The sequence below is a fragment of the Panthera tigris genome, chromosome A2 (assembly GCF_018350195.1).
Source record: "Panthera tigris isolate Pti1 chromosome A2, P.tigris_Pti1_mat1.1, whole genome shotgun sequence".
NCBI lineage: Eukaryota > Metazoa > Chordata > Mammalia > Carnivora > Felidae > Panthera > Panthera tigris.
Genome location: NC_056661.1, coordinates 120,314,877 through 120,340,963, shown reverse-complemented (window position 1 = coordinate 120,340,963; position 26,087 = coordinate 120,314,877). Strand labels below are relative to the sequence as shown.

Below are 26,087 nucleotides of genomic sequence, written 5' to 3'. Positions count from 1 at the left end.
AAAAATAAATAAACATTAACAAAAGTAAAAAAAAAAAAAAAAAAAAATGTGCCCATATTCATTGGGGAACAGAGACACATATGCTCATCATAGTGATTGTTTCAAGGGACAGACGCCCACCAGAGGAGGTGTAAGGAGAGTTGGGGCTGTATTGTAAAGGTCCACCTTTCTCCAGGGGAGGACTCCCAGGGCAGGAAAGCAGGCCTCTTGAGCACTGGAAGTAGGAAAGAGAAAGTCAGCCTGCCGAGAAAGTTTGTAGGTGCCCTGGCAGCTACACGGTTCCTCAGTGGGCCCACACCATCTGTTTTCTGTCTCTACCAGCTGTCTCTTCTCTCTCTCGCACGTGGCCCAACACGGCCACTCCAGCAGAGTCCACGTGAACCTTGCGCTCAAGGACCTACCACAACTTCACTTGCTTCTCTTCCTTCAATCCTGCTTCCCTGGCTTCTAATTGGCTCAGATCATGTATTTAAAGAGGTGGCTGGTTGGGGCGCCTGGGCGGCTCAGTCGGTTGAGCGTCCGACTTCAGCTCAGGTCATGATCTCGTGGTTTGTGAGTTTGAGCTCCACGTCGGGCTCTGGGCAGACAGCTCGGAGCCTGGAGCCTGCTTCGGATTCTGTGTCTCCCTTTCTCTCTGCCCCTCCCTTGCTCCTGCTCTCTCTTTCCTTCAAAAATAAATAAACATTAAAAAAGTAAAAATAAAGAGGTGGCTGGAGAGGAGGCCTCATGCGGGCAATTGACAGGAAGCTTCTCTGTGGACAGTGTGGTTTCACACACCAGCCATGCAGACCCATCTACCTACAGGTATTTAATATCCACCAACAAGCATACAAGAGAGAAAACCCAACAGGTGCAACACTACTTTGGCATCAAATGATTTCGAAAAAAGTATTGCCTGTTGAACGTGAACTTTTTAATCACACAGCCACTCACATATTAGGCATAGCAAACTCATCTATCTGTTCTGCGTTTGTGGTTTTTCTGAAAACAGAATGAAAACTGGGCCAAAGAACAGAGCCACTGTGAAAGGAGCTAATGGTTCTAGAATGCTAGGCACACCCAGTGCAATGCCATTAAAGAGGTCTTCTGATGCTTCAAAATTAATTTCTGTTTAGGTTTTAACCAGTTTTATAAAGATTTCGGAGCTAGGCTGCTTGAGTTTGTAGCCTGGCTCTACTCCCTAACAGCTGTGGGATCTTAGGCAAGGGGCTTCCTCAGTCTGCACCCATTTCTCATCTGTAATCTGAGGATAACAACAGTACTGGCCTTACAGAGAGAGTAGGAGGATTAAATGTGTTACTGTTGGTAAAGGGCTTAAAATGATGCCTGGCAAACAGTATGTGTTCCACAAATGAGACTTATTACTGGCATATTCAATTCAGAAGTGCACAGAAAAATCTTTAGAAGATGTACTTGATAAAAAATACTTTAAAAATAAGAGAAGCACTTGATAAAATACTTGAAAAATAAGTTTATTATAACTAACGAATATAAAATCTGACAGATGTTTTCAAACATTTTTGCAAAAAAAGTAAAACCCTCCCCACAAGATATAGAGTAAGAAGTTGGACAGTTTTTACATGAACACCAAACATGAAATTCTCATTCACTGGTTGGTCCCCAAAGGCTCCAACACATTGTATTCTAAGTAAAGGCCCATTAAAATGAACAAATCAACAAACTACTTGACACTTGCTTTCTATTGTCATTATGCTGCTCATTCAAAATGCTTTAGGACAAGAACAGTTAACACAAGACTGCATGTGACAGGTATTCAAAGTGCGTGGATCTATGAGACCGTAAACACTCAAGATAAGAATACTGGGGCTGGAATTCAACACCGACTTAAAAAATTAATCCAAGGAAATCTATGTACATTGTAGCCTTTGGCATCTGGTCTCATGTTTTTTTCCTTAGAGAGACATCATTTTGTCCAATCTACTAACCAGATTAAATCAACCTTAAATACATGTCTCATCTGACACAGATTGTCCACAGCCAATTTCACATGAGGTAGTTGGGCTGTTTACTGACATTCTAGTGAAACTGTCATGACACTGGGGACTCAGACATCAAACATGCCATGACACTGGCTCATCAGCCTTCTGGGAAGCAACAGAATACTTCTAGGTCACCCGTCTTGTCATCACTGACTCCACACGCACCTATGAAGAGACATGTACACAGGAGTCTGTGATCTCATTAGTTCTGCAAGGGGTGCCAACCGTCCCAGGGTGGTTGCTGTTTATAAAGTACAGGGAAGAAATACTGACCACATGACCACACTTTAAAATATATGTAATAGAAAGAACGGTGCTTAAAACAAGCAGGATCTCTTCCTTATGTTCTCACATAGCTTAGCTGAAAACATCTGTTCGCTCTGAAAGAGAAGTGATTAAAAAGGGCAACCAAAAAATCTTGCAAACTTTTGCATTACAGAGCAGTGGTATGTTTTTTCCGTTGAATGAAAGGCTATAGAAGAACAGCGGAGGAGAAGGATCAATGCATGCGTACCGCCAATGATCACTTAATCATGCCCTGGAGTGCCTTAGAGCAGCAGTGCGACGAGAGAAGTCATGCAAGTGGCCTCCATACACAGGACTACTGGCTGCAACAGGGTGGGAACTGGGAACGTTTACGGAGAAGGTCCGGCGAACAGTTTGTTCATGAAGTGCTGAATGGATCCCTAACAACCTTGTAACTGGTAAGCGGTCTTAAAATACGATTAGACAGCTACTGAGTAGTTTGTATGTCATTATTATGAAAGCCCTGAGTCAGCAACTGCAGGTTACAAAGGGACATCCAGAAGCAGAACGTATTTCTAAAGAAAGCCCTCCATATACACTTCACAGGGACACAAGACTTACTGTACACACTGAGGTTGGGGCACAGACTGTACCAGATCACAAAGGGCATCTGAAGTCAGGCCCTCTAAGACCAAGCACATTAGCTCAGCTAACAGAACGATCGCTTAAAACATATTTTACTTACAAATTCTAAACCTAAAATGTAAAAAAGGTTGACGGTTTACCGTAAAAAAACCACCCATAAAACATCAGAATAGGGAAGCTGAAGAGTTGTAAAACCTAGGACTAAAACCTGAAGTAACTGATTTTAATCAACGATTCAGAAACACACCATTAAGTAACCAACTTCTTGTGGGATGTACTAGTTTAAATAGAAAAGAAACATAAAAAGCTTTCAGAAAATTGCCTCACATCATCTCATATTGCTCACGACCCCCTGACTCTCTCTACTGTCTTAAACGATATTTCTTCATCTATGTGATTTTCCTAATCAGATCAGGTCCCATTAATAAGAGACCTCTTACTCTAGCTCTTTTATTTCCTTCAAATTTAATAAAGAGAAGTGACTTTATTTACTGGCTCCTTCCACCTATTGTTCATTAAAAACACTGTTCCAAAAATATAAAGTTGAAAGCATGGACTTTTTGGGTATATACACAGATGCAATTAATAATCAAAAAGAGATGCCCGCAAACGTTCCCGGCGGCACTCATCTGATGACAGGTCACTTTCCGCACATGGCGGTCACCTGCTTCACAGCTACAAATGGGACCGGGGGTTCTTTAAGAAGCTCCTGAATGAAGTCCAAGAGAACAGAATCCCCGGCGACTGGGCACCTGACCGTGGGCTAGGTCCGCAGCAGGGGCTCCACATAGGTAGGAGTTAGAGGAAGCTGCTAAGGAATGGGGCAGAACAGCTAGAGTGGGGGGTGGCTCCGGTGCTCTGAGGGGGCACTGCTGGCTATCCCCAGTAACAGAAAGCGGCCAGGCTGAGTTCTGGAGTCCAGATATCCCTTATTGTGCACACTGACATTTGAGGAAACTCTCTGTTCAGAAATGACATGCAAACAGTGATGACAAGGTGCCTCAAGCCACGACTTACACATCCTAATGAACACTGCCTTTCAAAGTCAGTTCTCTGGGGACTCAGATGCTCGGCCTCCGGAGAGCCCTGCTTCCAGAACTCCCTGCAGAGCTGGATCAAGAGCTGACAAGAAAATCATCTCCGCCTCATAGTTGTAAGTTGGTTTGGTCCCCAAAAGGTATCCCTCCAACTTAACATTTTTCACCAGGATTAGCTATAATGAAGCAAATCTGCTTTCAAAGGGCAAAATAATAATAATGATAATTGCCAGCATCGCAAGGAGTTTGTTCAGTTGGACAAATGTGTATTAATCCCCCTGAAGTGTAAAGCCTGGCTTCTCCTGCGGGGGGGATGGGGAGAGGTGCGCACGTGACGAAATTACGTGTACCAAGCACTTTGTTATGTTACTTATCAGCTTCTACTAACCCCTAGAAGACAAATTACCTTCTTCTTCAGGATCTCTCTAAAGGTTACTCCAAAAAAGGAACCCTAAAAATGTTTTGAGCAATGACGGCAAGGTGACTCCTCTGTCGACAAGCACACTAATGTTTTCTCATCTCTCACTGGGTGAAAGAAAGCTTAAAAGTCCCAGAAATCTTGGAGGATCATGCAGAAAAGGTCTGAACTATCTTTTCTTTGTTCCCATCTCAGACGGTACCTGCAGATTAGAACTTCAACTAGAAGCAAATGCTGTGTGTCCAGGAGGAAGCTCTGACTGTGCCAAACTGCACGTCAAGTTGCATTTATCACGTAGTACGAGGTTCAATTTCCAGTTCCTTTTATTCAGGACCCTGCGAGCTTTATACATCTTGGGCACATTTAACATGCTCCAGTGAGGAAAATACCTGTCAAAAACACTACGCCTGTCTACGGGGGTGTGAAAAGGGGGAGTACAAAATGTAACTTATTCAAGACTCAAGCTATTCTGATCTGGGTTCCCAGTGATCCCAGATAATATTAAATTCTTCTTCCCTGGAAAACCAAGTTATGGAAACCAAGGCCGTACCTATAGAAATGTGAAATGGCCACGCCGAGCAGCTGTCTTCTGTCTGTGTGTATCCAGAGCTAGGGTGGCGAGTCCGAGGCACGCGCCGTGTACCCGCACCCTCTCCAAGAGACCACATGAGCTCACTGGGGGTGACGGGGCGGCAGCAGCTGCTCCGAAGGGATACTTACAGTCTCCCGGTGGCACCCCCTTGCAACAGCACAATGCCTAAAGTGCCTTCGTTCAGGGTTCGAGCACAGACTGGCTGTTGTTTTCTTTTTCCCTCTCGGGAGGCTACGGGGAGGGCAGGAAGTCCGAAGTAGCCTCCGGCTCCTCCGTCACAGTCGCACTGACCAGAGGAGATCCACACTAGCTGCTTGTGGGGACAGGGGAAACGACACACAGGCCTTGGCAGCTGCCAGTAACAAGCGCTAAAATACAGAAGAAGCGATACCATTTTAGCACCGTTTCCCCAGCCTTTAAACATTTGTTTTTCTTTAAGCATTTTCCAGAAGTCCTTGCGTAAGTTGCACACCTGCTTCATTAATCCGAGCTAAATAAATGCCAATTCGTTTAAAGACAGATAAAAGACAAAATCAAAACCCCTCCCTACACGAACCTCTGCCTAAGGAGAGGGTTCTTTTTGTCCTGGAAGAGAATCACCTGGGGCTGCTCAGGTAGCATGCACCTGTGCCCTTTAAAGGCCCTCACCTTCTACCCTGGGGCACTACCTTCCGCTGGACCTTCTCTTCCAGCTGCTAGAAGGAAGCAGCCTCTGGGGGGGAAGCCTCCAGGACTTTCCTCCCACGCCCACTCTTGGCAGTTTGGCCTACTGGAGACCCCTGGCGTCACACGCTTGCCAGGAGAACGCCTACCCAGGGTTGTATTATGCAAGATTAAATCCTACCTTTAAACTCTGATACAGTCTTAAAGCTGTAAAGACAGCTTGCTTTGCACTATTGGTGATGATACCAAGATTGATCAGAGAGCACATTCAGAACCGTGGTCCCTGATGTGATGCCGAAGCCTCATGGCTGGGCGCTGATGCTGGTTCAGTTAAGAAAATGGTGAGTACACTTGCTCTACGTCTCACTCTCCCTTTAACTATTTTATTTCAATGAAAGTCTCTTCCTCTTTGGAAAAGAAAGGACACACCATTTAGTTCATGCAGAAGAGTTCAGCAAACTAGAATTTAAACTAGAATTTAATCTTGTAGTTCTTCAACCCTGGATGCACAGGAATCAACTGGAAAGTTTATTCAAATGTAGGTTCCTGAGTCCCACCCCCCACTACTCTGATTCTTTAGTAGGTCAGGTTAAGGCCTGGGAATTTGCTGTTTGAAGAAGCAGTCCAGGTGATTTTGATGCAGAGGTGGTCCAGATCACACTTTGCAATCATCAGCTTCCTCTAAGTAGAAGCTATATGCCTGTGAGTAAACTCCTCAACCTCTACACCTTACTTCTGAAATGGGTAATAAGCCCTAAAGTCTGAATGTCACAGTTTCACTGTACTGATTCAGATGGTGCAGGGGAAAGCATGCCGGCGAAGTGTGGGCACTAGATAGGGGTCATCTCAGGTGACCTCTCACATCTCTGCCAGACTGTCCCCCTGCTTGGGGTCAGGCCACACCACTCACCCCTTCGGAGCCACAGTCTCCCCCCCACGGACAGGGATGGCACTCCGTGTTTGTGTCTTTCTCCTCGACACCGACATGCCCACACCAATGCCCCAAACACCTGAACTACACAGGCACTTCCTGTCCACAGAGCCGTGGGAGAGAGGATTCTCTGAACGTCTAGGAATACCAACTCCACATTTCAATAGCTTCAACAAAGGGGCTTAGCCTTCCCCCCAATTTTTAGTCTAAGTTGATCGAAACACTGGCTATGTGTTACAGTCCTTGCTACAGAACTTGCTCATTTTCAGCTGGGGCGTGAAAGGTAAAAACAAAACACAATACTGACAAACTCATTTGTCAAATCTGCTCTTATAACTTGCTGTTCAATTCTAATATAACAGCTATGATTTGGTTTCCAGGAGGCCCTTTGAACTGAAATATATAGCACCTTGATTTTTAAACACACAGAACACATACGCATTAAAAAAAAATTATATATAAAAGCACTAGGCTTTGCCTCCTTCTCTCCATCCCACCAAGTAAGGGGCTGGAGAGGGTCGAAGCTGCTGCTGGGAATGAAGCAGGGCAACAGAACACGTTAGCAGACTTTATTCCCTGAAGGTAGGAGGCAGCGCGGTCCTGCAGACGTCATACCACCTCGTCAGACTCCAGTCCGTGGACCTCGTACAAAGTGTCCAGTATCGCCAGCTGCTTTTCCATGGCAGGGAGGTAAAGGCTGAGGTCCCTCTGCATCCCAACACTGAATGCTGCTTTCTGGTGGTCGCCTTCCTTGATGGTTAACGCGGCCACAAAATCTTCATAGGACGGAGCCGCCCTCAGAGCTAACTGCAAAAGAACTGCCCGTGAGAATCTGCACCATGTCTCTTGCTCTTGCACGCTTTACGCTTATGCACGAGTGCAAACGTGCACGCACACTCACACACATACACGGAGATGAGGGGGGTGATACTACGCCCTTCCAAGCCACGGGCTCTAAGAAAACAAGTATGTACTTGGGCCATCTTGCGGATGAACGATGCCAACAAATCAGGGAGTGCTGAGGGAGAAGTTCTGAGAAAAGCTTCCTTCTCATTCACAGCATGATCCAGACCGTTCCTTCTGAATGCTCAGAATCCACCTGCGTGCATGCTGCTCCCCCAGGCTTGGTTCCCACGTGGCCAGCCTTCCAGGGCACCTCACTCTCTTATTTGTGTCCCATCTGTATGTTTCTCTGCCTATCCCTCTTTCCCCCGACATGGAAAATATTTCCTCTGCACCCATGACGATTTTCTCAGAGGGAAGGGAGCTAAGCTACCCTTGTTGTCTGCTTGTACACTGATGCTGTAACGTATCTTATCCCACTTAATCTGTGTAAGAACCCTGTACTGTTTATAGCCCTAGTTTACAGATGAACATTATATTGCTAACGAGGGCCAGGGCCAGGATCTGAACTCAGGATCGACTGTGTTTTTTCAACCATGCTGCCACACCACACCCCTTCCCTGATGGAACAGTTCCTAGGTTCTGGATGGCTCTCTTCCTCTCGTAGGCCAGTTGTTCCCTAAGGTTGCCAAAATCTGCTGGCTGGATCCACTGGATTGGTTCTGCTGAGATCTCTGGAGACTTTGGAATCTTCAGTTAATTACGCTACACTTGTTTTCCTGAGCCTTCTTATTCTTGACAAGTCTTTGAGAATAAGCCCCACTCCCTTTCTGCAATTGGAGGCTGACTGGCATTATCATGCAGTGGTTAAAGCACAGGCTTGGGTGAAGAAGACACGGATTCAAATCCCAAATCTTCCCACATATTAGCTCGAGAAATTTGAGCAAGGTGCTTAACCTCCTAGAGCCTGCGTTTCCTCTGTAGAAGAGGGCTGGTACCACTTTCCTTATTTGAAGAGATTAATGTAATATGTACAACATGCTGAGCTCACTTTCTGGTACACACCAAATACTCAAATAATGGCAGAAGTACAAGGGAGAGAGCAGAGAATGAAGGGAAGGCAATTATCTCAAGGTAATGTGAGAAAATCTCCTGGAGCTGAAGGACAGGAGCCTTCACATTTAAAGACCTACCCAGCACTCAGCATAATGAATGAAAAAGACAAAAGGAGAAGGTCATGCAATTTTAGAATGTGAGGATAAAGATCCTGGAAGCACCCTGAGGGGTGAGGAACAGTCTATGTAAGTGGAACAGGAACTCATTAGACTCTACAGTAGTAACAGTGGAAGCTGGAGGACAACAGAGGAAGCCTTCAAAATTCTGAGAGAAAATGACTATTAACCTAGAATTCTATACAAGCCAGAGCATCACTCTAGTAAAAAAGGGCAGAATAGGGGCGCCTGGGTGGCTCAGTCGGTTAAGCATCCGACTTTGGCCCAGGTCACGATCTCATGGTTCGTGAGTTTGAGCCCCACGTCATGTCGGGCTCATGCTGACAGCTCAGAGCCTGGAGCCTGCTTCTGCTTCTGTGTCTCCTTCTCTCTCTGCCCTTCCCCCACTCACGCACACACTCACTCTCTCTCTCAAAAATATTAAAATGTTAAAAAAATATATATATATAAAAAAAGAAGGGCAGAATAAAGACATTTTCAGGCAGGCAGGAATTCAGATGTTTCGCTCCCTTGTACCATTTTTCAGAAGCCACTAGGGGACAACACTAAAACAAGGGATTAGATCAAGAAATAGGAGGTAACAGAACTTAGGAAGTTAGTGTGAGATGCGGATTCTGTACAGAAAAACTTGTAAGGAAGAGTCCTAGGGCACACAGCAGTTCAACAGGCCTGAACAACGAATTAAGATTGGCACAGAGTTTAGAAAGTTCTGGAAGGGAAGTCTCACGGAAAAAAACTCAAGACATATAGAAAGATAGTATGATATATCTGTGGGTTCAGAATGGTGGTGATTTGAGAGATTTGATGATGCAAGGAAAATATAAAACAAAATTAAAAAACCCCATTCAATTTTGGCTCATCTTTCTCATGTTAACTTGTAATATAATTATATTGGCAAGGTGGAGGGAGGGGAAGTGAGGTAGTGATAGCAAGGTCTAAAGACAGCTAAATCCTAATCTATAACAGAAAGTCAACATTAATGGCTAAAACTGATAAGGCCAAAAAGAACAGTAAACATTTTTAGTATTACAGAGGTACTGGAAGAAACAGTCACAGTAGTTGAAGGTGGCAGCCTCTTTGGAGTAAGTCTGGGAAGGAGGGGACAGAAGGCAGGGGTCGCTATTTTTTGTTATAACTTTTGGACTTTTGATAAAAAAAAAAAAAAAAAAATTAAGCCCTATGCATGTGTATTTAGGTACAATAAAATTTTTGAAATGTTTCTCCAGAGTGGGGCCCCAGACTATGTATCTCTCCAAAGGTTCCTACGGGACTATGATGCAGTCAAGTCGACTTAGGAACCAGTGATAGAACTCAACTGAAGAGGAAACCAAAAAGGTCAAATGAACAATGATTAAGAATCACGCTGGAGGCAGAGCCCGGACTGGGCTTCAGTGCCATAAATTACAACAGCGTGAAGATAAAAGTTCACTGTTTGGCTGGTAAATGAATCAAATTCCCGGAGTGTAGAAGCTGTTTCACTGAGGAACTAAGACAGTTAAATGAATTTGCCTCTGCTAATTACTTAGCACCTTCAGAAACAATACACTTTCTAAAGCAGGGGTGACTTGGAGAGTAAAAGTAAGAGGCTCCAAGGGCTGAGTTAGCTCTTCTGTTGACGAGGCTGTTGCCAAATACTCAACATAATCTATTTTCTTAAAAACCAGCAACTTTAAAAATTATTGGCAATACTATCAAGAACCTTCAAAATGTTCTTTCTCTATAATTTCGGGTGTATTACTTCACCTCTGTGTCTCAGGCTTCTTTGTCTATAACAGGGAAAGTAAGAGAACATACTTAGGAATTAGGAGATTAATAATTTTATGTATGTAAAGCACTTAAGACAACATCTGGTACACAGTAAGTGCTCAAAATTCTGAGTTCTAATAGTTCTTGGTATTAGACATAACAATTCCACTTCTAGGAACCTATTTTTTAGGAGATGAAAGTTTTACTCAAAAATGCATATAAACAAGTGCTGTTGACAACAGCCTCAGAAGCAGCTTAAATGTCTAACACAGAGGATTGGGCAAATAAATCATATTATCTCCATACTAGGGAAGTATTATGCAGTCATTAAAAATAATGATTTTCAAAAACTCCTACGGCATTTAAAAATGGCCATGATTGACTCTGTTAAGTGGGGGGGGCGGGGGGAGGATAATACAAAATCACACAAGCTAAATATAAAAAAATTTACATGCATATACAGAGTATGCAAAATAATTTTACACATATAACAAACATGTACATATAAAAATATAAATACCTACAAGTAGATATATATTTAGATAAACATATAAAATTAAATAGAATAATCTTAAAAGAATATATAAATATACATACAAATAAAAGGTAAGAAGGTAAAACACGAAAATGTTAAAAATGGTTATTTTGTACGGAGTGGTGAGAAGATGGACAATTTAAATTTTTTCCCTTTCTATTCTGCCATGATTTCTACTTTTCTTTTTTTTTTTAATGAGTCTAAAGTCCTATATGCTGGGGAAAATGCTATAAATTAAAAATTGTTTTTAAAGAGCCTTGCTTATGTTAAATTTTCTGCTACGTTTGCATTTTTGTTGGCAATGTCTCTTGGATCATTAATATTTCAGGATTAAACTCTGACTCTTATACCGTAACAACAACTACAACACACAGATGTTTTTTGTAAATAGGGCAACTCAGCGTTCCTGTGCTTTGTCATCTAACCAGGGGAACGCGGGTTTCCGTCCCCTGCAAGCAGTCAGTGTTTACTCCGGGATCAATGAATGTAGCTGTATCCACTGCTCAGCGGCAGCCTGTCGGATGTGACTTCCCTGCAGACGGTGGTGACGCGGCCTCGGAGACAGCGGAGGGGGTTTAGACCTGGGCTCTGCCACAGCTGCACTTTGGGACTCTGGGACTCGAACGGACAGTTCTGAACTTGTAGAATGGTGAGAGTAAATCCTGAGATTACTTAAGATAATGAACGTGGAAGTACCTAGCACTGTCCGTGGTTCACAAAGGTGTCCGACGGCCAAACGGCAGCTATTACTGTGATTACAAAACATATACTGAAGGTGAGCGTGAGCACTCTGTAGCTGCGGCCGGCCTAGCTCCTACGGCGGTGAGCGGTGGGGTACGGGCCTAGCCACCTCCAGGCCTTCCAAAACCAGTTCAGTCCATTTTATTTCTTCCACTGTGTTCTTCCCGCTTTCTTTACCTGCCCCCTGATAAGTCATGACCTAAAGAGTTCTCACCTCAGGCAAATAATGTCTCCTATCCTTTAATTACTAAGACACGTGCAAGGCTATTTTTGCCCCACGACCTTCCGCAGAATACTCGCAGCTAACGTGTCTGCTCGTGAACCACCACACGGCACTCTGCCTTTTCACAGCTGTCCCTGACTAAGGCTGACCTCTCCTCAGATGGCAGAATCACAGAGCATTACTGAGGACATAAAGGGGCCATCCATCTACTCCTGCTATTTTACAAAAGCAGGCTAAGTGATTTGTCCAGGGGACTACGATTTCCAGGCGTGTGTTCTTCGGTCAACATGCTGGCAAGGAAGGAGTGGCGGAGTAACAGGAGCCCAAACACACAAGGACAAACGTCTCCAACAATGAAAAGAATGGTCTGAGAAGCCCTAGCTGCTGGCACACCCAATTAGACAATTAGTCAAAGACGAAATCCAACTAAATGCAAGAAAAATCCATTAAAATCTTAGAATTAACAGGATGGAATACAATGGGCAGCAGAGGGAGCTATGAGCTTGAAGGCCCCACTCATCTCCCATCGTTGGTGAGTATTTGGCAGCTTCCTGCCTACCCCTGCACGGATACCCTTTACTACCTTATCAGAAAGGCAACCACTTCTGTGGCAAATTCCCACAATGTCATTGGAGGTGGACAGGGGAAAGCATGGTAACAGTCTTCTTTATTCCAGACGCTTTTTTTTTTCCCAACATCTACACACAAAAAAAGATCTACGTAGACTTAAATAGGCAACATTATGTTCCTATTCTTGAGAACAAAGCAAATAGAAATGCTACACGCGCATGCACACACACACACACACACACACACACACACACACCACCCTGCTGTGACCGTCATAACATAGAAGGCAGGATCACTTACCGCAAAAACCCCTCGAACTACCCAGCCGTGGTGCTGCCGTAATGTTTTACCATATGCGTTATCTTGAAAAGAAGAAAAACGCCATGAACCACAATTTCACCAGAATTTGATGTGCTGTTTGTATCACGTCCTTTCTAATGTACACGGTAGCATGATACTGTTAGTATTACAAGCTGATGAAAAAAGTCTAATTACAAGATTGTGTATCCCAAGAGTCTTGAGTAGGAAAAAAGCCTTACACAATTTTTTTTTTTCCCTAAGAAACACAGATAGTTCCACTCTTCCCTTGGGCAAATGTATCTGAACTTCATTTTATTTTCATGGTGGGAAAAGTCCCATACATATCAGGAAATAAACGTGCGGAGAGGATACTGGAAAAGCTACACTAAATATAAATAGAAATACACTGTAAGAATACAAAAATGCAGGGGCACCTGGGTGGCTCCGTTAGTTAAGTGTCCAACTTCGGGTCAGGTCGTGATCTCACGGTTCGCGGGTTTGAGCCCCGCGTCAGGCTCTGTGCTGACAGCTCAGGGCCTGGAGCCTGCTTGGGATTCTGTGTCTCCCTGTCTCTCTGCTCTCCCCTCCCTGCCCTGCTCATGTTGTCTCTGTCTCTCAAATATAAATAATAAATGTTAAAAAAAAAAAAAAGAATATAAAAATGCAGTTCTCTGAATGTTGTGTGACCCTGAGCCAGTCCCTTAGCTGTCCTCTCTGTTTCCCTCTTTGTAACCTCTGAGTTTCTTTTCAATTCTAACATTCTATTCTGGGATGTCAAATGTTTGTTCTAGATGTCCCTATGACCTTGGATATGCAGTATCAAGCCTAGAAACCTTTAAAGCTACTGTGGAAAGAATGGCTTGAAGTTACTAAGCTAGTTATAAAGTACTTGGTGAGACCTATTAGTAAAAGTCATTCACATTTAAGACTTTAAAGATAGAAACCTATGAATTTTGTCCCAATGTGTTTGAAAATGGGGTTTAAAAACTTGCATATAATAATTTTAATTACAAAAAAATCTGAAGAACAAAATGACTGCATGTTGTTCAAGGGATGTGTTCCTGAAGGCTTTGAATAATATACGCAAAATTCAAAACAGATCCTTCCACAGGAATTAGTGCATTCTCGGGAGGCACAGGTCTATGTCATCACAGTGCACTTACATTAACGCTCTGTTTCATTTCTGAGCAGCGTCTCCAGTGCTCACAGTACTTACTCATTCCTAAATGACAGCACAGGGGGTCACGGGGGTTGTCTGACCTTATTCCGCATGTTTTATCATACCTAAGCTTTATCCCACACTTATTTATTTCCATGAGCTAGTTTCCGGACTGATACAAGTACTACCGCCATTTAATCAATGTTTAGGTGACATTACAATAGGATGTAAAAATGTTTCAAATTATAGTAAGAGCAGATGTTAAAATAATGCAAAAATAGACACCAAGGCCACAACCACCATTTCATGTGGTCAACAGCAGTATGGTTCACAGAATCCTGCCAAAGGATATCAGGTATCTGCATTTTACTGGCCAAAACAGTGCTGCCATGTGGCTGTAGCTTAAATGCATCTTACAATTTACTCAAGCCCTCTAGCCTTGAAATTATGTAATTCGTGTCAACTTTTATTTTTAAAACTTGCATGAGCCTTTCTTAATACTTGTAGCATATATTACTATCAATTTTATATAATTCAAGTTTGCATAAAGTACAATTTATATTTGACATAAAAGACTGTACATTTGAAATCTGATAGATTTCTCTGGTTATCTGAAGTTTTAGGAACAGGTGGAAATGCCAGCACCCCGGCTGGTAAAGCTAAAGCAGAAATGATAAAGAATTACTGAATTCAGGTATGAAGAAGACTCTTGTGAGCAGTCTACAGGAGAACAGAAGATTAATTTTGGTTTTTTTCGGGGAACAGTCTGAATAGACTTAGGGCATTTTCACAGATACAAGTCTTCAATCTCAGCCACTCTTAAAATCTGATTCCCTAAGGGGACAGATGGTATCAGGGACATTGCAGATGGTCTATGAGGCTTTAGTGAAGGAAGGGTTGCTGGCCTGCTAAATGTACAGTGCAGACGGGCAGAAAATACCAGGCACAGCCTCTGAGGTACATCAGGAAGATAACAACTTTCCAGCCGTCCTTTCCAAGGAGCCATTCGGCCTGGCAAGTCAGCGGACAGGTCCGCGGGTGCTCCATCCTGAGGTGAGTCACAGGGGTAGGATACTGGGAACACTTCAGTTCTTGTGATCTTAATCCAGGTGAAGAATTAAATGCCATTATGAATAAACAGACGGAATTCAACGATGTTCAACTCTGCCAGTGGATGTCCACGATGGGATGAGGGTCTACCAATGCCCACTGGGCAAGGCAGGGGAAATCCTTAGGTGATTTAAAATCAGTCAGTCCACGGCCCTCAGGAAGTTACCGGACTTATGAGAGCCAGCCATTTGACAGAGTTATTATGTAAACTGCCAACTGCTATAGTAAAGATCTGTGTTCAGTTCTTTCTGTAGGAACACAGAGAAGAGAGAGAAACGAACCCAGCCTGTGGGCATGTAGACAAGGAATTCTCCAAAGGAGTCCCAAAAGCTGGCGAGGGCAGAGGGAAGGGTGGCGGCTGGGGCCGCAGGGAGCACCAAGGAACTGTGAGGGATGGTGGCATACTGTGCACAGGGGAGCAGTTCGCTGGGGCTGAAGATCACTGGGGCCGAAGGGTGAGGGCCTTTACATGCCGTGCCAAGGATTCTGGATTTCCCACTGGAGGCACAGTGGCACTTCTAAAAAAATATAACACTTAACTGCTTGTTTCTAATTTCACAAGTAACTCATGCTCATTGTTGAAAAGAAGGAAAACACCCAAAGGAGGGAACTAAAGAAACCTATAATCATGCCTCCCAGAGATAACCACAGTGGGCATTCTGGGGGGGTTCACTCTCTTAGTCTTTTTTTCTATACAGACTGTGTTATTTTCTCCTAACAGTCGTGACCATTCTGATTTGGAATTGTGGTCAGGGAAGTAACAAGGTGACATTTACACTTCGTTATGCTAGGCCACAAACACAGCCGTCTTGGTCCTCAGTCTTGGGCTCCAAAGCACTCCTGGCTGGACAAACTGCCTGTTTACAAAGGCTCGGGATCCAGTGCTATGCCAACCTCACGGGCTTACACCTTTCCTACGCTTTGCTACTTGAGTCAACCATTTAAAAAAGCCCAGAAACTCGACTTCGTGCCACCTTCCTTCGGACAGCAGGAAAACACGGGTGCCATGAGTCCCAATAACGTGGGCGGTCTGGGCTCAGGACGGGGGAGTGTTCGTGCACAGCAGCATGATCTGTGTCCTCCCGCCCAGCCCTTCTGGAGGCAGTTGCCTCGCTGTGCCCACACCTTGCCAGAGAAGAGCTCTGCCGCTGGGTAAAATGTGGGCCGGCTAGTCTAACAGGAGAAGAAGGAACCAGAGAATCTGGGCTGGGTCCCTTCCCAGGTCCGGGAAGAACACTATTGCAATTTAAAACCAACAAATGAAAGAAAATTCGTTAAAAAAAAAAAAAAAAAAAAAAAAAGTCTTGCCAAAGTCCTTAGCTGACTTCTAGGGCTGCAAATATCCCTGCCACGTGAGGCTACATTAAAATAAAATGAAGTCTAAGCCTGACCTATTTTGGTTACCTAGAGAAGATTAGATAATGAAACACATTAATCTTCACTGTAATATCCATTCATTATCATAATGCATGTTCTATAACCTGGAAGTATTTTTGGCCTCTGAGAGACATAAATGATCCCCTTCTCCCAGATCTTTGAGATGTGTCAGTTCCTCAGAGACTGAGTCAAAATTTCTGAGTAGGAAGCCATGACAATCACCTTGCCCAATTCTTTTCCTTTTACAAAAGAAGAAACAGAAGACCCGGAGAGATGGTGATTTGTCCAAGATCACAACGCTAAAAGCAATGAGAACTGGGGCATTCTTCTTGTCACATTAAACCATTCTGCTAAAAAACTAATGTGTACTCTTTGTGAAACAAAATAATGAAAATAAAAAATGTCCTTTTTCCAGCAAGAATCAGAACCTTATTCTGTTTATGGAAATAAAATAAATCCGATTTCTTTACTGGTAACTCAGAAACTTGCCGAGGCGTTTACTTATTTTTACTTTTCTAAAAGATTTTATTTTTGGGGTGCCTGGGTGGCTCAGTCGGTTAAGAGTTCGACCTCGACTCAGGTAAGGTTGTGAGTTCAAGCCCTGTATCGGGCTCTGTGCTGACAGCTCAGAGCCTGGAGCCTGCTTCGGATTCTGTGTCTCCCTCTCATTCTCTGCCCCTCCCCTGCTTGTGCTCTCTCTCTCAAAGTAAATATTTTAAAAAATAATAAAAGATTTTATTTTTAAGTAATCTCTACACCCAGTGTGGGGTTCAAACCTAGAACTCTGAGATCAAGAGTCGCATGCTCCACTGACTGAGCCAGCCAGGTGCTCCAGAAATTTGCTGAGGTATTTAGTGATTGATTTTGCCTAAACCTGTTATAGCATGCGAGAGAGAACAACTTTTCCCTTACTGTTGGTACACACTGTTCTGTCCAGGAACTGAGTATGACAGTTTCTCTACTGTCAATCTGTAACTGGTTAAGAATTTGTCAAGTTACTTTGGGTTGTAAAGAAGACAAAGGAGAAATGCAAATCTAAGTTTTAAGAAAGATCGCAAAAAGTATATAAGCAAAGCTGGGAAAGGTGGAATCAATCATTCACTGAGTTTAAGAGATGACAATCATCTTAGCTCTGCAAATGGACCATGCTAGCCAGTGCTTGGCAAGAATCAGGAACCAAGAGAGGTTGGAAAGTGAATAAATCTGAAAAATAATACTGAATGAATTTGTATACAATGTACAGTATATGAGTTTAACACTTGCAGTACAATCCTTGATACTATTTATAGACACATAAATGTACAGAAAAATTATAAAAACGCATGACCATAAATAGCAAATTCAGGGTGAAGATCTTCTCTGGAGAATATAAGGACTAGTGGGGTCAACGGATACATGGGTACACTATTGAACTATTTTATATATTTGGTCAAATGGTAGATATTTGTGAAATGTCTGAAATATTTATGATAAAACAAAAAATAAACAACAAAAAACTGAGCTACTAGGAGAGTACTGAATTCTTTATAGTGACCAAGCCTCAGACAAAATGAATGTATGAAGGAAAGTCAAATGGACAGAAGTGAAACAAGTCCCCAGAGTTACCCCTTGTTAACTCTAGGCATTATGAAGACAAAAACATGCATTGTAAGCCAAGCCTGCCATTCAAGAAAGGCACAGGCTGTGAGTAGTTTGGGAGAGGGCAGGATTTGATTCCTATTTCACGGTATTTTCAGAATAACTAGTCAAGTTATGATTTGGTGCTAAATATCAGATCATGAGTTCCGACTTTAGCTCTCTCACACAGCTCTTCTTGCCTGTAAAAGCCTTTCACATTAAACACACAACTGAGCACCCTATTAAAGTTTTTATTCTGGGTCAATGTCTACCTGACATTGATGGAATCATCCCAGGGTGAGGGATGTGGCAATATGCTATCCCGTTTAGGGGACAGTGCAGAGCATATAACATTTAGTATAATGGTGCAGGAATGCCAGAGCAACTTTTCTGCCTTCTACTTACAAGAAGGCTTTCCAAAAGCTCATTTTGATGTGGCATCTGCGAATGGAGGGGTTCAGCTATAGGGTGGACCATTCAACACATCTGCCTAGTGGACCTAACTCTTCCCTTAGAATGAACTCTAGAGAATGCCATAGGACATCTATGGGTTCAAGAACAGCCCTTGACATGAGACCATCCACTCTGATCATTATGACAGGAAATCCAAGTAATGGTTCAAATGCAAAAGGAGGCAGTATAAAGCCTAAGGCCTCCAGATGCTGGATACTCAGTCTAGGTCACAGAACTTCAGCAATATAATGACTATACTTACATTCTCCAGAGAGTTAATACATGTCAAGGCTTCCACTGCGTCATTTAGGATTTTATGTATATCACCCCCACCCCCATTTTCTTTCTTTCTTTTTTTTTTTTAATTTTTTTTAATGTTTATTTTTGAGAGAGAGAGAGACAGACAGAGCACAAGTTGGGGGGGGGGCACAGAGAGAGAAGGAGACAGAATCTGAAGCAGGCTCCAGGCTCTGAGCTGTCAGCACAGAGCCTGACACGGGGCTCAAACTCACAAGCTGTGAGATCATGACCTGAGCTTAAGTTGGACGCCCACTGACTGAGCCACCCAGACGCCCCTGTATCACCCCCCATTTTTAAGACCACTGAGATCATATAAGTTTTATGAACATTTACCTCAAAACCTGTCTTAAGCAGTGTTTTCAAATTTGGGAGTACTAGTCAAGATTTATCCGTAATTTATCCCTACTATCTTGCTGTTTCTAGATTAGGAAAACTTTCCTGTCATTGGACAACTAGCTAACTATCACGAAAAGGAGGCAAAATTAACTGATTAGTGCTATGGCACTAATTTCAGCACTTTTATTTCAGTTTATTTGTTAATCATTCAGATGCAATCAAAATTCTCAAATAATCAAAATGTAGCCTAGTGACAGGTACCTTCAACGTCCTAGCTCTAGATGAGTGGGTCCCAAACTTTATCATGGATTAGAATCACCCGAAGGACTTGCTACATGCCCCGTGTCCCTGGAGTTGCTGTCAGCAGGTGTGGGTGGGGCCTGGTAGTCTGCATTTCTACTAAGTTTGCAGGTGATGAAGATGCTCTCCTGGGACCACTTTGAGAACCACTGATCTAGACTGGAGACCTTAGGGAAGGTACTTTTCCTCTCTAGACCTCAGTTTACTCACTGTACAAAAGGAGTACTGGAAGATTAAATGAAATGTTTATCAAGAACCTGGTGCCATTCCTACACTGTGTGCTCTGTAAATAGCAACTGTTACTACAATGATTCACATTCAATTTTAGAACTTAAAACATGGAAGCTAATTTGCTTATACAAATATAGGCATATACCCTCTCTTTTACCTATATTCCTAAATTTCAGACAAGATATCAGTTCTACTTATAAAGGTAATGCTTTCAAAATGAGAAGAGACGCGGTTAGCCCAGAAGAAATTTGCATCAAGGAGCCTGTTGGCTCAAAGTAGCTAGTGTGTGAACCCTTGTTATAAAACTATTTGTTTGCTCAGAGCTTGCTGCGTCTGCATCTAGAGGGGAGAGTGGGCTGCTTAGAGGAACTTTCTCTTCATACTGAACAGCAGCAGGAAACTAGGGAATTCCTACAAGCAAAAATAGGATTTAAATCATGAAGACTTCTGAAACCACCTTGAACATCAGAAGGAAAGTCTCAAATTTACAGCCCTCTTTTCCTTCCCATTGAAAACCGTGCTGAAGGGGAAGAGAGGGAAGGAAAAACTTACTTTGGTTTTGAAGCAGCATTTCCCTTTCTAGGTTGCCCTCTCTTTGGGACGGCCCAGATTCCAAATCAAGTAAAAAGTAGGGGAGAAAAAGGGCAGATTCAGGGGCGGGAGGTCGGGCAGAAAGGGGGATATCCTCGACTTCCTCCCTACCTCCAGGGGGCCAAGCTTCTCTGTTTTCACTTGTGTGTCCTGTAAGCAGTTCTCTTCCGCCTCCAGGAGGGGGCTGAAGGAGGCTAGCACTCCCCCTCCCCCCCCACCACAGACAGCCACAACACAGCAACAGCATCATGTGACAGGTGGAGCCCACCAGGCACACTGCTGAATCCTACAGCTTCTGTATTTCCTGCAGTGGAGGAACCTACAAGTGTGAAATTTCCACGCTAGGAAGTTCGCATAGAGAGAAATTTCTGGTTTGGCACCAGAGCTTTGTAAAGTTTTCATTTCTGATTTGGGACAAATAAGCCCCATTTTCTGGCAGGTTATCAACTTCATACGTCATGATGATGAAAATATAAACAAGAGAAGCTATTTTCTATTAAGTGTTTATTATGTGCCACTTTTCTAATCTTTTTATATGCATGAACCTGTTTAATCATTACGACAACGTTTTTAGGGACATGGTATCATCATCCCCATTTTATCGATGAGGAAACCGAGAAACAGGTTAATAAATTGCCAAAGTGGTGCTATCAAGTGGTGGGATCCAGAGAGCCCAAGATCTTAATTTTTCCAAAAGTCGTAAAGTTTGAGGATACTGATTCGGGAGCACTAATTGCTATGGTGAATATACTTTTACTACTGAAATCAGGACACATAGGGGAGAATACCGCAGACTGTCCTAGAATTCAGGGATATAGGAGAAGCCCAGAAAATGCAGGTAGCCCAGGGTTGGTGGAGAAGACCTTTTGTGGGAGAAATGAAGACTTTTGAGGCAGGGGGCCCAAAGTGATTCTGCTTCCAGATCTTTTGTGGCCTTAGCATGTATTTTAATTTCTCAGAATTTGGGGTACCTGTAAAATGGATTGATATGAGGATTAAGTTGTCTAAATTCTTCATAAAGTGTTACAAAAAACCCAGCTTTTTTTGTTTCATGGCACATTAGCAAGTTTCTAGATAGGAAGGCCTCAGAAAATCACACGGAGGGCAGAATCCCTCAGGACTCATGGCCCAGAGGGAAGATGAACAGAAGGAAGAGCTCACGCCTGACACTGACAAAACGTTGCAGGGAATACTGGCTCCCTTTCCCAAACAGAAGCATCTAATACACTCATTTCATTATTTATAATCATGGCTACTTAGAGCTTGACCACATACTCCTCTACATCAAAATAATATAGCGCTTCAAAGTAAGATGGAATTTCAATCCCCACTCCCCACCCCTCATGCCTCAAGGCTGACGCTGGGAGAACTTCCTTTAGGCTGAGAGTGAGAGTTCAGTCACTCTCTCAGGAACACTATAAGGATGCTTCCGAGTCGTTAGTGTTTTCCAAAACTAATCTGATAGATCCACCACTTATCTACCCACCCACCCAATGTTTACTAGGCGCCTACAATATTCAGCCACTGCATTAAGATGCTAGAGACACAGGATGGCCTCCTTTGACCAAGGCCTTCATCTTAGTCTCAGGTCTATCACTACGAACACGAGGCATTTGAGGACTATAAGAAGAAGAAGATGATGATGATGATGATGATGACGACGACGACGACAACTACCCATCTTTCATTTCACTCCAGAGCAAATTCCCCAAGCCCTCTCTGTTATGGTCTCCAAAACTAGCTTCTCTGGGGATATTGATTTTATAGAACTACACTGTATTTGAAGATTAGGAGGAAATCACTTCTTGAAAATATTACGCTTTCCTATTAAGAGATGGCTCTGCATTGATTCAGCTCTTCTTTAAGATATACTGATTTTTAATAAGCCAGATCTAGATTACCAGGTCACAATCTCATGGGTTCTTTTTTTTTTTTTTTGTAACAGAGCATATAAGAAACAGACAATAATAACAATGAAATAGAAAAGAAACCAAATGAAATCTGGAAAAGCAGAAATTTCCCCTATTCCCAGTCTCCTCCTCTAGGGGTCTCCATTCCATATCCTATTCAGTGGATCAATCAAAATGTAAAGGACACTTACTCAAGGCTGTCTGGATATCCTTTTCTCCATTTTTCACTTCTGTCAAAAATCCTTTCAAAAATTTGAGACCCCTAAAACAAAAGAGAGGAAGAAATATTATTTTCAACGTCCACTATGTTGAATGAGTATAAAGAAATGGCAGATACCAGCTTCTTCAAAATCTTGGACACAGCAACAGAGGTCAAGTTACATGGCAGTCCTTTCTTCCCTGTCATTTCCCTTTAGTTTGTTCTAGACCCTTCTCATCTGATATACGTAAACAGTGGTTTCCAAAATGTAGTCCCAGGACCAGTGGCTTCAGTACTGCCTAGGAACTTGTTGCAAATGCTAGTTCTGGGCCCCCATTTCTAGGCTTAATGAGTCAGAAAGTCTGAGTTTGGACTGGAGCAATCCGCATTTTGAAGAAAGCCCTCCAGGTGACTTGGATGCTGCCAAAGTTTGTGACCCACTGACTTAAAGAGAACCAGTCAAGTCTATCACCCTTTAAGATTCCTATCTTACATATACTGTTAATATTAACAATGTTTATCATCATCAGAAGAGAAGGACAAAAAAGAGCTGGTGCTCTCTTCATCAGGCCTTCTAGAGAAGGCTACTGGGTTAGATCCCCCACTCAGAAGCAGTCTTTGCAGGGCACTTTTTTTGCTGGTAGCATCTCAACTGAGCTGGATTTCAACTGCTGCCCCATCCCAGCTGCCTCACCTCTTCAGCCACAACAGGGCTTCTGTAGCTGAGTTCCTAACCTGGGCTACGTCTGCCTCCACTTCATGCAGCACTATCTTCTGGAGGGTGGTGAACTCTTCCTTGTTGGTTATATACTTCTGATTTACTTTCTGCAGGAAAAGCAGGGAAACAATCTAAGTTAAAAATGCTAAAGTTATCAAGTAAATCAGTATAACATGGAGATGCATAAACTTGTCAAGCAGGCCTCTAAGAAATCAAAACAAATTAAGCCTCTATTACCTTTTTCCTTATGTTCTCAAGGTACTATGTTTTAGTTGAGAATTCTGTTTCTTTTATTTAAATTTTTTTTTTTTTTTATTTGAGAGAGAGAAAAAATGAGAGCAGGAGAGAGGGGTAGAGGGAGAGAGAGAAAGAATCTTTTTTTAAAAAAATATTTATTTTGAGAGAGAGAGAGACAGACAACAAACAGGAGACGGGCAGAGAGAGAGAGGGAGACAGAGAACCTCGAGCAGGTTCCACTGTCAGTGCAGAGTCTAATGTGGGGCTCGAACCCACGAACCATGAGATCATGACCTGAGCCAAAACCAAGAGTAGGACGCTTAACCGACTGAGCACCCAGGCACCCTGAGAGAGAGAGTAAAATTAAGCAGGCTCCATGCCCAGTGCAGAGCCTGATGCGGGGCTTGATCCCATGACCTGAATTGAAATCAAGAGTCCTATGCTCAACCCACTGAGCCACCCAGGCACTCCTTTGTTTGAGAATTCTCATGAGGCTTAAGCTAGAATTAAATAGTCTCAAGGTTCTAAAAATACTGTTTCTAAAGTATTTTTTTTCTGCCTCAGAACCTTTCTCACAGCTGGCCTGTACTTTTCATCTTGAGTATAAAGTCAACAATCATGTGTTTCTGAATGAGATTTCTTGCACTACTCCCTCCAAATATATGATATGGTCTCTGTAGAGACAAGCTTGTACACTCACCTTAATATTTCCAACAAGATCCATTTTAACAGGAGCAAACACCGTAGGGCCAAGTTTGTCTAGAAGAAAAGATTGAAAACATCTTTAAAAAAGCAACGATTTCAAGTGGAAAGTATTTTTTTACAGTGACAAAATTTAGCATGTTTTTTTCCCCCCAATTTTTTTTTTTTTTTTTTTTTTTTTGCTTTTAAATCATTTTCCAAACATAAGTTTCAAAGGCTTCTAGGATACTATCATCACTTTTTTCTATTACTCACCATTCCGGGGTAACTATAATAAGGTCCTAAGTAAGTGTCAAGTGAGGATAATCTTATATGTTCACAATGCATATTGTAATCTTTACGGCTGCATTGTCCAATGTGGCAGCCACTAAATATGTGGCCACCTATCACTTGCAATGTAGCTATTCCAACTTGAAATGTACTAGAAGTATAAAATACTAGATTTCAAAGACTCAGTATCAAAAAAAGAAGGCAAAATATCTCATTAGCCATTTCTTTATATTGATTACAAGTTAAGATAATATTTTGGATACACTAAATTATATAAAATATATTAAAATTAGTTTAAAAAATCAGTTCACTTGTTTTGTTTTACTATTTTAATGTGTCTGCCAGAAAATTTAAAATCATGTATGTGGTTCGAATATTTCTGTGGGACAGGAGCAGCTAAAAAAATAACGAAGGGTAGAGGTAAAAAGCCAGAAGAGAAAAAAATAATGGAATTCTAAAAAGCATCTGATTGATCCAAGAAAAAAAAAAAGAAAGGAAGGAAGAAAGAAAAAGGGAAGAGGCAGGGACAAAGATAGGTAGCTAAAAAGCTAAAATAGGAAATAAAACAGAATAATAAAAAATTAATTGATTGCCTAGAATTTAAGAAGGGAATAAAAAGAAACAAGGAACAGATAGAACAAATAGAAAATAAACAGCAAGATGATAGAAATAGCAAGACAGTAGACTTAAATTCATCCAAACAATGTAATTCACTATTATTAACAAAAGTACAGGAGAAAAAGATACAACGTCAATAAACACTGAAGATGCATTCTATAAAATTAACTCACTCATGATTATAAAATATTGTAAAATACACAAAAGTCAACTGTATCTGTATGCTGTCAATCAACAACTGGAAGATGAAATACTTTTTACAATGGCATCAAAAATCATAAAATTCTAAAATTTATTCTTAACAAAATGTATAAAGCATCTACACTAAAAACTATACAAAACATTGTGAAAATAAAGACTTAAGTAAATGGAGAGAAATAGCATGCTTCCAGATTAGAAGACTCAAAGTTGTTTAAGAAGTAAATTTCCTCCTAATTGGTTTACAGATTCAATATGATCTTAATCAAAATCCTTTCCAATCGGGGCGCCTGGGTGGCGCAGTCGGTTAAGCGTCCGACTTCAGCCAGGTCACGATCTCGCGGTCCGTGAGTTCGAGCCCCGCGTCAGGCTCTGGGCTGATGGCTCGGAGCCTGGAGCCTGTTTCCGATTCTGTGTCTCCCTCTCTCTCTGACCCTCCCCCGTTCATGCTCTGTCTCTCTCTGTCCCAAAATAAATAAAAAACGTTGAAAAAAAAAATTAAAAAAAAAAAAAAACCAAAAAAACAAAATCCTTTCCAATAGAAATTGAAAAGTTAAAATTTATATGGACATGCAAAGGACCTAGAATTGCCAAAACAATCTTTTTTTTTTTTTTTTTTTTTTATTTATTTTTGGGACAGAGAGAGACAGAGCATGAACGGGGGAGGGGCAGAGAGAGAGGGAGACACAGAATCGGAAAGAGGCTCCAGGCTCCAAGCTGTCAGCCCAGAGCCTGACGCGGGGCTCGAACTCACGGACCGCGAGATCGTGACCTGGCTGAAGTCGGATGCTTAACTGACTGCGCCACCCAGGCGCCCCGCCAAAACAATCTTGAAAAAGAATAATAAAATTGGAAAAACTTACATTATCTGATTTCAAGCTTTAATATAAAGGCACAGTAATTAAGACAATATAAGTATTAGCATAAGAAAAAATAAACAGATCACTGGAACAGAAGACAGTACAGAAACAGACCCACACCTAAAAGGTTCACTGATTTTCAACAAAGTGGCCAAAATAATATAAAAGAGAAAATAATG

The 26,087-nt window shown here is 42.3% G+C and overlaps 1 protein-coding gene across 4 annotated transcripts in view; it reads right to left on the bottom strand.

Annotated features, from left to right (window-relative positions):
- The window catches only part of PLEKHA8 (pleckstrin homology domain containing A8), an 84,277-nt gene that overhangs the window by 18,778 nt on the left and 39,412 nt on the right, over window positions 1-26,087 (bottom strand). For 2 of the 4 annotated variants that reach the window (XM_042969138.1, XM_042969132.1), the window contains exons 10-14: window positions 23,961-24,019; window positions 23,000-23,130; window positions 22,298-22,368; window positions 12,723-12,784; window positions 1,457-7,339 (exon numbers count right to left, since the gene is read on the bottom strand). In XM_042969138.1, the coding sequence (XP_042825072.1) occupies window positions 7,142-7,339; window positions 12,723-12,784; window positions 22,298-22,368; window positions 23,000-23,130; window positions 23,961-24,019 (521 nt within the window). In that variant the 3' untranslated portion in view covers window positions 1,457-7,141. Of the gene's footprint in view, window positions 1-1,456; window positions 7,340-12,722; window positions 12,785-22,297; window positions 22,369-22,999; window positions 23,131-23,960; window positions 24,020-26,087 lie in introns of those variants that run through there. The other 2 variants (XR_006211813.1, XM_042969145.1) reach the window with 2 other exon arrangements.